We start from the raw sequence: 11929 nt of genomic DNA, 5'->3' as shown, positions 1-11929 counted from the left end.
TTTTAGCAGTTCTATCTGAGTGCTGGAGCTGTAACCAATGTACCTTTAAATTCAAACAGAGGTAAAGCTCAAAGGCACTCATAAACTCGTTATGAAATATGACAAATTAATAATACCACTGTGAAAGAAAAACCATTTGATCTAAGCATGAACTCTAAACCTCTTCCTCCAAACCCATTTAAATAAAACAGCTTGCCATTTCTCATGAGGAGGATGAGAATTTCGTGTTTGAGGACTAAAACTGAAAATCTTTTTTATAGAGTGTAGCCCTTGGAAAACCTTCAACAGCAATTAGATTATGGGGCTAACTTCCCAGCTTGCATTACACCTTGCCAGGAAGCTTTAAGCCTCTTCATTGCAGGCTTTTCTGAGGGTCTATGGCAAGACTTGTAACACTCAGTCTGGCATCTCTGAAAAAGCTAATATGACCCCACCTCACATTTGTCCTGTATGAAGAAACACACTTATCCCTGTGTTCAGAAAAGTACAATTCTACTACCAGTTTTTGGCTGTGCCAATGGGATAGTAGGCTTTTATTTTTCCTCTTTCCTCCTCTCCTCTGTATATTTCCTCAACCCCTGAAGAGCAGGCCTGGCCAGGAATGGAGAAAAACACCGTACAGAGATAGTGAAGTGCTTGGACCTCCTGACAGCCCTCATGAGAAATGGAGATTGGATGTCTGCTTATAGCCAGAGTCACAGAGAGATGGCCAACTATCCCCTTCTTTAACTAACATACCTCAAATATCCTGTTTGAACAAAAATTACTTAACACATACACAGAAAAGATGACTGAGAAGTATGTTTTGAATAGAATACCAGCAGTCATACGTTGTTTTATTTAATGAAATCATCAAAAAATAAAGAAAATGGAAAGGAACTCATTTCCTCAGACAAATGATAGAGCATGGTAATAAGTGCAACACAGGAAACTTACCTGCACAAACAAAGCAATAATAGCTATGCCGTGCTTCTTCCCTACTGCCTCATCAATGCTGCTGTACAGTGTGGAGTTCCAGTGCATTAGATGAAGCTAAAACAAAGCAGTGCAAACAGACCAATAGAGAAATACGTTTTGTAATAAAAAACCACCAGCAGTTAATGTCAATTAATAAAGCCTCAGCGCGTGTGTGTGTGTGAGCGCGCGCGCGCGCATAAGAGAATATATGTATGTGCATGCCTATGGGTGTGCATGTAAGTGCATTCCTATTGTAAACATCAGGAAACTCAAGAGAAAAAAAAATCAGCTGTAGAGGAAGTGATGCATAGCCAGTTCCCAAGCATCTACAATCAAGGTGTGAATAACCGTGCTAGTAATGCTAAGGATGATTTACCAAATCCCTCACTTTGAAACTGCAATAATATCAGCTAATGAAACCCACCAACACTGCCTCTCAACCAGCCACCTCTCTTCCAAGGCAGGAGTATGATTATGGGCATAGGCTGTCCAAACACACGTCTGACTGGCTGACTGTACTATCTTAATGTCACTTGTCTCACATATCACCTCCCAAGATGAGTCACTCAAATGTCAGTAGTAAGAGTAGAAATTATTTCAGGAAAGGTTAAACATAGAGAAAGTCCAGCAGAGAAAAGTGGCTGGAGGATCACCTTAGGGACAGCAGCGAAAGGGATGCTAAAGAGTAAAATATGAGCCCCCAGTTGCCTTCTTCCAGAAGGTAGCAGGGCCCGTAGGAGTTAATGCGTGGATATACATCAGGCAGCAGACACTGGATAGTAAACACAAAGTCTGTTCTGGTGAGGTGTCATAGCATGATTTCAGCAGTGGCGTTTGAGAAAAGTACTGGAAGAAAGACCAGCAGGTTGCTGGAAAGGAAGGAAGGAAGGGAGGGGAGGGAGGGGAAGGAGGAGGGTGGGAAGGGAGATGGGGGCAAGAGGGGAAAGAGAAAAGTGTTGGAAAACAGACTGAGGGAAAGAGAGAGAGAAAGGGAGGGAGGGACAGCACTATCTCCTGAGAGGTAATATGCATTTCAAACATGCGTTTTTCCAGCACTAATGCTAAAATGTAATCTCTGTGGCTGGGTCTGATAACATTGCAGAGCTTCAACATCCTAAGCACAGCTGCTTTGAAGTTTATCTGCCAACAACTTTTTCACATTCCACATAGATAAACCAGCTAAAAAATACAAACTCTTAGATTTAATTCCTGTTGTAAAATAATGATCAACGTTTTGCTCCATCATGTGCCTAAGAAGTTAAAATGTCACCCTGTTATCTAATATTGTTTCCACCTTCAGCAAAATCAGTTTTTAAAACAGATAGTGTGTCTTCCTATTTTGTGTTTTATTTCTGCACAGTAACAGCCTCTGTGAAATGCTTACTGCCCCTTAGACAATAGGACTTCACTTGGGCATCTCAGCATTTCAGAATACCAGTTCCTCAAGCACTCACTCTCCCCTTATTTACTCTCCAATGGGAATTTTGGGCACCCTTCTTGATGACTGTCACTGCAAAATTCAATACAAAATTTTAAATGAACACATTTAAAATTTAATTAAATTCCAAACTATCATACAAATAATTCCATTCATAATGATCAAAGGCATCTGCTGATGAACACGAAACATTTTTCTTAAAAAATATAATAATTCATTTACACATGAGAACACTAATACAAACATATTTGCCCACGGCTACAAAACTTCTAGACATACAAATGCTCTCTGTTAGAACTAAGCTATTTATTGCCCATGGATTTACTTGGTGTCATGTATTTTTTTCATCTATACAAAGCTTCATTACACATTTCATTTGCCTTCGGCTTTTAAAGGAACAAACCCACAGGATCAAATAATGAGATTTCATTCTCCAACACTCACATTAGCAGACACAGAACTACCATCACCCAAGAAGATGAAGCCAAAGCACTGCATTTTCCGACAGGAGCCTGGCTTTTGCATCAGCTACCCACTAGAGGGGGCGCATGCAATCCCACGAGCCTCACCAAAATCCTAACGTTAAGAAGGAAACACGAAAGAAAAAGGGTGGGCTGAATGCAGTCGGGACGGCAACGTCCCTGGTGCAGCGAGAACAGTGCTGCATGCCACTGCAGCTTGGCTGAAGTGTCAAAGCAAGCTTGTCCTTTGGTGCTTGGACGAATAACGCTGAGGGCAATTGCCGAATGTAAAGAGACCATGCCTTTGACTGTGTCAACAGGCAGGTCTTGGCTAAAGCTGCCATGGCATTCAGTCTGTTACTTTCCCTTGGAGGTGAAGTCTAATCTGAGATTTGTCTGCATTCTGAAAACAGTGGGGTTTTTTCTGAAGATTTGAAAGGGAAATGCTGAGCCTCAGCAAGAGGAAAATGAGCAAGCGCTTCAGACTGTACCAGCAATGACCCCAGTTTATCCAGAAACAGACTGTTGTCCTGTCTTAGGCAGCAGGCTTATCAGGGCACAGACTTTCTTATGATAAGGCTATATGTACCAGTTAGAAAAATTACATCAAAACCTATGTGTAATACTATAAAACATTAAGAGGTCTAGAATTAGTCTGTGCAGCAGCATAAACAGCCTGACGGGAAAATGTGCTGCGAAATACACATAGTTGCTGCAGAAAAGTGGGGGACCACAGTGCAAGAAGCCCTGCAGCTGGAACTGCTTTCCAAGGAACATACCTACTGGCCAGCACCTCTTCCCACATCTCCAGAGGACATGGGAAGAGTAAGTTAAGTATTAGCTAAGCATTTTAAGAGTATCTTTAGGTTCCAGAACTTCTTCCTTTCCACCAGCTCAGCAGAGGTCAGGATAGTCTACTAAAAAAACAAACCATAACACAAAGACAAAAAAGGGATGTACTTAAAGCTAAGGTTGACACCGCTATGCTAGGTTCAGGTTTAGTAATCAACAGTACTGAAAAAAGGTACTGAAAGAGGCAGTCAGCACTTTCTGGTCCAAAGGTTTCTGTAACTTTGAGTTTCTGCTCAAGGATGCTTAAAATACATAGTAGGCTTCTTGAAACAAGAATCATCATTTTGTACTGGGCTGTTAAAGCCCAAGGTAGACCGAACTTCTGGTCTGTCTTTAAGATGCTACTGTGTTACTTTCTTAGAGGTGGTGATAATTACAGTGCATTAGTAATCTACTTTTTACACAGCAGGTTGTAAACCTGCCGTCATAAACACTGTCATGCCAAGTAATATCAGCAGGTTCATAAATGGATTGTACAAATTATGGAAAAGTCCAAAAACAAACACTAAAGAGAAAAGGTAGAGATGCTGCCTCTAGCACTCCTACTCCCATGACGGTAGATGACTGGGGAGCTCAACAAAAAGTGGTCAGGCTTATGCACTCTCCCTATAAAGCATCCTTTACTGACACTGCTAAAGACAGCATACGGGATGGCCGCTGGCTTGATCCAGCAACATATCTATTATGTTCCCATGTTCTGAATCAAGACGGTATTCAGAATAGCTATTCATAGAAAAGGCTCTGTCATTAGGTATTCACACACTGAAATTAGACATGCAGCTTAATGGAAAATAATGATTAATAATGTAGTATTTCCTAACAACAGGCCAGCAGGCCTCACATCTTTTGCCCTAACTCTTATAAGCCTGTGCATGCACAGTGAAACATATAAAGAGATGTCAACATGCACTTAAATAAATGGAAGTCAAATCAAATCAATTCTTCTAGAGCAGGAAAAATGTAGGTCACATGGGAGCTGGGTAAGTACATGAAAAAGTGATTCAGGAAGGGAAATACTAACAAGGAAGTAGTAAGGCCTGAGTACAGAAAATTGTTGCTTTCAAATTGTGTCTTATCCTGTGTATTTGTGTGGTTCTCTGGAGCTGTTCTGCCTTCTGTTGGCTCTTTTTCTGTTTGTAATGTGACATCAGATGAAAACATCAGATAACAGTTTTTTTAAAAAAAAAGATGGCAAAAGTCTACAAACATTATGGAATTTGAACTCTAGAGAGTACATTCCACAGCATGGCCTGTAGCTCTTGTCAATATTTATGGCAATGACATACGCACAGAGGAAAGACCCCAGTGCTTTTACAAATCTTGAAACTGTCAACATAATGTCATGCCCATGCACACTGACAACTTCATAGCCATGCGTCTGTACCTTACAAGCAGCAATAGCCAGACAGGCTTATTAGATTAATGCTCTGTATTTTGCTAACCTTCAGTTTTATGTTATTTTGAGACAGCAATATAAAAAGTGCATACTCACAAGGGGTGCCAGTTTCCAGTATGAACATAACCATGTGGGGTTCTTTAAATAATCAGCTGCAACCTATTGGCAGCTTACCATTGTGTGGTTTTCATCCAGAGTACACACAAGCTGCACCTGCCTGTATGGCAGGAGAGGCTCTGCTCAACTTGATAGCTAATGTTTTGGTACTCGGCAGTTATGACAGTTCTAATACAACCAAAATGAGTCAGCTATGTTGTTACCGATTATCAGTGCCTGGCTCAGCACTCCAGAGAGTCTGTTTTTACAAAATAATCAGAAAGCTATGAGAAACTCCTTAGCACTCAAAAAATACATTTTTCTCTTGTATAAAAAAATAATTTGGGGCCTTTTAACACTCCATCTGTAAAACAAAGAATTGTAGCAGTGAATTCCTTAAAATCAGATAAACTGAAAACTCATGAAGGCAAATGATAATAAAGGCTGATAAAGTTGATTCGTACTCTGAACAGCTGGAAAGACTCTCCTTCACAGGAAAGCTTAAGAAATTACTCCAGGTAGCAGAGCAAACCCCACAGATGGAACAAATTCTGAGAATCTTCTCAATTTTCATACAGTCCCCGCTCAACCAGGAGACTACCTATCCCCGTCCTAATTTCCTTGCTTATGAAAAGCTAATGCTGACACTTTCAAGGGGCCTGCCTCAAATCAAGACTTTCTCAAAACTGAGCAAGGACCTGAGATTCTGGCTTTAAAATCAATAAACAAATGAAAACCCTACACTTAAATCCATTCCTTTCTCTACCACAGATATATCTTTTATGTTAATGTGAAAAGAAAAGGCCTGGGACAACAGACTTTTACACAGAATCAGAGTGCCTGGGATGACAGATTCTGGCAGGAATCAAAGTTGCTGTATATGACCCAGCACATTTATCTGTTCTGGAAGCCAGCTTCTCTCAATGAAAAACAGAGTTACAAAAACACATACATTTTTCCCCTGTCTGGGGCACTGGCTACTCTATGTAAATCTGCAGGACCCTAAGCTCACAAGAACAAAAATGATCTTTTAAGCTCTGTTGCTGACCTTACTTCATTCCCCGCTCACACGTAAAAACATATAATGACAGGATAATTTATGTTGGAAGTGGCCTCTGAAGTTCAACCGTCTCCTTCCCCCATTCACAGCAATACCAACTTCAAAGTTAGCTACTAATTCGAAGTCAAATCAGGTTGCTCAGGCTCTTGTCTGACTAAGCTCTGCATATCTCCAGCGATGGAGATCCCACAACCTCCCCGGGTAACCTGTTCTGTGTTGGACCTCCCCCACAGTGGAGATTTTTTTGTCCTTGTATCAAATCAGAATCTCTCTTGTGTGACCAGCATCCCTCGCCTCCTGCCCATCCACACTCCCCAGGAGTCTCTGTTCTGAAGCCCACATACGAATTGCCTGTGTCTGCCACAGTGATGCCTTCTGATTGACTCCGGACCGATGACTCTTTCTCAGACCTTCTCAGCCATCCACCTATGTGAATGACCATGTTTCACCTAAGCTTACCGACTCTTGCAGTGTCAGGAAAGTTGCTACTAGCTCTGTCCCTTACTGCGACAATGTTGTTGTGCATCTGTCACCCAAGTGCCAGACCAAACATGGGACAGGCTCATTCCTTACAGGAAAATACACTCTGTAATAAATCACAGCTCATCTTTTGTTATGACGTATCTGATTAATGGGAAGGGGAGAAGGACTCCGCTCCAACATTTCTGTACACTTATATGATCTTAACGTTACAAATTTGCTATAAACCTGCACAATCTAGAATGACTTGCTGCCACAAGGAGTCCATATACTGTAACTGCTTTCTTCATGAATATTTACTGCAAAACTACTGAAACCCTAACTCGTTACAGGGGTCCCTATAAAACACTTTGCAATGTGCAGTGTTTCCACTGGCTAAGCCAGGCAGTCTGGAAGAAAGCACCAAGCCTACACCTCGCTGGAGTCAAGGAAAAATGAGCCAACAGTAAAACCCCTCCTGACCTCCCTGGCACCAGAACCAGGCCCTGAAAGGGACTTACGTCTGATAAAACCACCAGCAGCTGAGGCAGCAGAAGACAAAGTGAAACAGCTGCCCAGCCTGGGTGTTGGTCCTGCCTCAACCTAACTCGCAACCATAGCCCATATTGCAAGAGCTTGTGACACTGGGGATCCTTCTGTTCAACAGGCTCCTGCTTGTGCTCTACATACAGTAGAAGACCGTCATTCTTAAATAATTCCTTCAGATCTGCATGTTAAACTATTAGAACATCGGACTGTGACACTATGTCACTAGGCTTGCTTGAATCTATGCTGCTGTTGCAATCTCCCATTCTACTTTTTCCACTCTCTACACCCTTACTCTTTTACCAAGGAGCTCATTATTACAAAAGCTTCTTTCTACAACACATGCTGCACCATGTGTAAGTTAATCTTCTGGGAAGCTTTTTTCCTTCATCAGAACTAGGTTATACAGCTACTTATTGCTACCTGAGCAACTAGAAAATACAAGGTCCAGAAAAGGCTGCTTAGTCTAGTAACATTACAGGACAAGAAGGCATCTAAGGATGAGAGATAGGTTACTGCTCTTATATCTTCCCAACTCTTATTTCAATTCATACGGGCTGTACCTCAAAAGACTAACAGGTGAATACTACATCACCACATCTTAACCAGAGTTGCATCTAAAACATGTGAATCTAGAAATTTCTAGCATATTGCTTTTTGTCATATTTCTGTCACATCCAAGAGATTGGAGCTGAAACTCTGGTTTGATTCCACTTAAATATCATCCCATAGATTAAACTGCAACCCTAAAGTAAATTAAAGCAGATTTAGAGCTGCTCTGCTAAAGACTGTAGAACTAAGAACTGTTCTGGACTCACCCAAGTTTGTTAGAGTTCAGTGTAATCCAGTTTCATTCACAACATGCCTTAAAAGCTGAGAAGGGAACAGCACAGGTGGGAAACTGGTTACCTAACTAGGCCACCATAAAGTCTTTTTCCTGGTTTGACAGAGATGAAACGAAGCTGAGTATTTTAGCTAGTAATAATGGAAGGAAACACAGCCTAGTCATACAATAATGACATGTAATTTCAACAACACAAATACAGCACATCACAGGAGGACAAAATGTGGAAAAATTGTGTCTTGCTATTATTGATGTACACAAGAATTTATGAGTTGATACTTGACTTGGCACTGAATTGTTTCAGGAAGCAATTGAGTAAGCTGTTGGCAGTGACCACAATATACAGTAATTAAGATCCAAATCCTCACAAGGGGACAGAACCAAGGATATGACCAGGGCACACAGCTTCAAAAAAAGTGATTAAAAAAATAGAAAGTTAGTTATTAACAGCCTGAAGGAGAGGTTTAGGAAATTAAAGTTAATGGAATTGATACAGAGGCTGTTTGAAAATAACTTGGGAGAACCAGGAGTACGTATACATACTCCTGGCCACAGAAAAAAGAAACAAAACCCCATAAAGTAACAAACTCTGCACAGTTAAACATTACAGTTCAGTCAAGGTAAATATGCTTCCTTGGAAAATGCAACTGCAAATAAAAGCAAATGACTAGAGCATGAAATCTGGGCAAAATCTAGAGAAGGATGAGGAAGTAGCCAAGCGAGTTAGGTTATTAATCAGTGTACTTGGTTTATGCTTGTAGATTTGAATTTTTTAAGTCTTCTAATGTGGATAGGTGCCAAGATGCCACTGAATTTCAGTAGAAATTAACATTTCATACATAGATCACTGTCATTAAAAAAATGACATCAAAGGAACTCTATGCCTATCTTTGAAAGCAATGTTAATTTCAGCACTGAGACAAGCTGAAAGCAGCACCAAGAAACACAGATGACAACAGTGTTAGCATTAAAAATCTCCTGATTAATATAATGTCAGAGAAGGGGCAACACTGCTTCTGCTGAACTTCTGCTTGTTACAGTTTATTGAAAGTGTTATGGATCTAACAGGTCTAGTCTGTGAGTTAACCACCAGTCTCCAAGAACGTACAGAACAAGATGACATTCACTGAATAAAGACTGCAATCTAAAATCAAGAGGAATTAGGTCCGAACAAATCAAGTTGGAACAGAGTACAAGGTATTCTGGAGATACTGTTTAAACAACTTCACTGTCATAGTGTGAGCTATTGTATGTCTCAGGTCAAAAGCTAAATTCACGACTAAAACATGCAGAATAAATGCCTGACTGGGACATCAGAGTAGTACAGAACCTTTGTGGACTGGTGCTCTACTTTCCAAGAACATCTTTGAAAGAGTGTGGAACTATAACATGTCTGTAAATAAAATTATTCCAGTTGAATCATAAAAGGAACGGTTGAAAAGACACCTTCCAAAATGAATTCTCTTTCCAAAAAGCCAGCTAAGCGACAGCAAAAGTAGTCTAGGCAACTGTGCAGCATACCTTCAGGTGTGCCACTGAAAAGGTCAGGAATAGTGGGACTATTGAATTATTTGCAGCACCTCAGGAAACACTGTTGCAGTTGCTGTGGCAAATCGCTTGTGCTAAAGAATTATCCAAACTGGTAAGCCATACTTAAAAAGAACAATAAAAACATCGCAACATCTAATATTAAGCAGGAATCTGTGTTCCCTTTGAACAACCTAATCACAGGCAGTAGGCTCATTTCATGTAAGACAAAGAACTGCTGGTCTGTTGAAAAAATGAAATTAAGAGCAGGAAGTACTAACGTGTATGGAAAGACTCAAAAGACTACAGCTTATGCACGTAAAGGCAAAAGGTTAAAAAAAAAAAAAAAAAAGACAATTAATTTAAACTTCCCACAAAATGGGAAAACAGGTCAAATCTTGTGTCCTTCTAACCAGAGATGGACTAACTCTTCAGAAAGAGGCTTCATTTCTACCGTATAAAAGGTTGGGAAACAGGAAAGGGACACAAGGAGGATGGCACAAAGCCAAACACAGCAGTTCTCTCAGCACTCACAGGGAGGCAAGATATGGGCATAAACTATCTTCATGGTTAATGCAAACACGATGCCAATGTCTTCACCTATCTTGAGTTTCTGTCAAGGACACTAAAGGCAGAAAGCTTCACAAACCCCATCTAGACCCTTTTTGTTCAGGCCTTGAACAGAAAATCAAAATATCTCCTCATCTGCCCACAGAAGCTGCTGACATGTAACATTAGCTTGCCTGTTTCTTAGGAAAATCACTGGCAAAACATTGATGGGTATTGGGGAAACTGTGGATGCTGCAATTTGTAATTTGTGTGTATTTATTTTTTCTTCCCATTTGAAAGCACAAGCAGTGCTTATTTCTACCGGCACACATAGGAGATGAAAAGAGATCAGGAATTAATCAAAAAATAATATTTTTTGAACTCTAATAAAAGTATACAGGCTAAGAAAAATAATGAAAAAGTCAAAATACCCTTGTTTCAAGATGGCTGACTTTCAGTATCAACCTAATCAGTAAGAAAATGAAAAGCTACACAGTTATTACTGTCAGATTCATAGGTCAGGCTCTTCACTATGCCAAGTTTCTGCTCAGTGCGTGAAGCAAGGAGCACCATAGAGCAAGTCATTGTTCCCTGACACTACATCTGGCCCCAGCAAACACGTAGGCTGAGGTGCCCTGGACCTACCCTTACCTGCGCTAACAGTAACAAATACACATTCAAGCCCTTCTTTTTCCTTCCCTTGAACTATGAAGGCCAGGAAGGAAAAAGCAAGGATCCTAGTGTAGGACTCCCCAGCCTGCTTTTACTCTGGATTCTTGCCAGCCTGAGTGGGTGCATGTGTGTGTCTGCATGTGCTTTTATAGCTCCACAGTTAGAAAGTGCAAAGCTTGGAAAAAGGACTGGCTCTTGATGAATTGTTGATGATATTACAGACTAGCAATGCCATCAAGAAGACAGAAAACACAAAGTGTTATGGGTTAAGTGTTTAATTCTGGAAGTGTTATTTATATGACTAAGCCTTTAATACAAGCATGTCCAATTCCACAAAGTGTTGGATGCAATCTGTTGTCTTGGATTTAAAACTAGACTGTTTGTATGTAGAACACTAAATCACTGATTTAATTTTCAACAATGGATTCTCTAATGAAGGCAGAATAAAAAACACTCCTTCCCTCATAATTTACTACGTTTTATTAATAACTGATTTGTATCCCACAGTCCTCTGTGTTTCAAATTTCTCTGAAGAGATGAGAATCTGCAGCTGCATATTATCTTAAACCATAACCTTGACTGTTCTCCAGTCACTCCACTACTCTAGGAAACTCAGGTTTTTTTCTATAACGTTCGCTAAGCTTCTACTGAAATAATAAACTTCATCATGCACCTCCAACAGTCTTCTCCTGAATTGCAAGTCTGCAGATAGCATAACGGTGTTAAACTTCCCTCCTCTCCCATAGTTCCATAAACTCCTCAAATTCTGTTAAACTTTAAGTGTTTTCCAATCCAGTTCATTATGCGGCTTAATGCTGGCACAGCAAAATGGCAGTAATGACCAGTGAGGTTATCTCATTGGCATCAGTGTGGTCTACAGACTAGGCCCACCAGATAACCCTGTGGTTAAATCACTGAACTTGGATTTACAACCTAAGTTAGTTATTTCTCACTACAGCACCAGAAAGTCTTACTAGAATTTAAGTACCCAGGAATCATGAGTCATTTCTGAAAATGGCATCATGTGTGACCATGGCCAAACAATTTAATCCCTTTGAACTTGTTTTCTACC

At 40.4% G+C, this 11929-nt stretch overlaps 1 protein-coding gene across 2 annotated transcripts in view; it reads right to left on the bottom strand.

Moving 5' to 3' along the window:
* Positions 1 to 11929, bottom strand: part of CA8 (carbonic anhydrase 8) — a 46825-nt gene that overhangs the window by 21994 nt on the left and 12902 nt on the right. The window contains exon 4 of one of the 2 annotated variants that reach the window (XM_056332185.1): positions 937 to 1032. The exons of the other annotated variant lie outside the window; for it this stretch is intronic. Coding sequence (XP_056188160.1) covers positions 937 to 1032 — 96 coding nt within the window. The remainder of the gene's footprint in view (positions 1 to 936; positions 1033 to 11929) is intronic. 2 annotated transcript variants of the gene reach the window in all.

The sequence above is a fragment of the Falco biarmicus genome, chromosome 3, assembly GCF_023638135.1.
Source record: "Falco biarmicus isolate bFalBia1 chromosome 3, bFalBia1.pri, whole genome shotgun sequence".
Lineage (NCBI taxonomy): Eukaryota > Metazoa > Chordata > Aves > Falconiformes > Falconidae > Falco > Falco biarmicus.
Note: the sequence above shows the minus strand (reverse complement) of the source record. Positions and strands in the feature narration are given on the sequence as shown.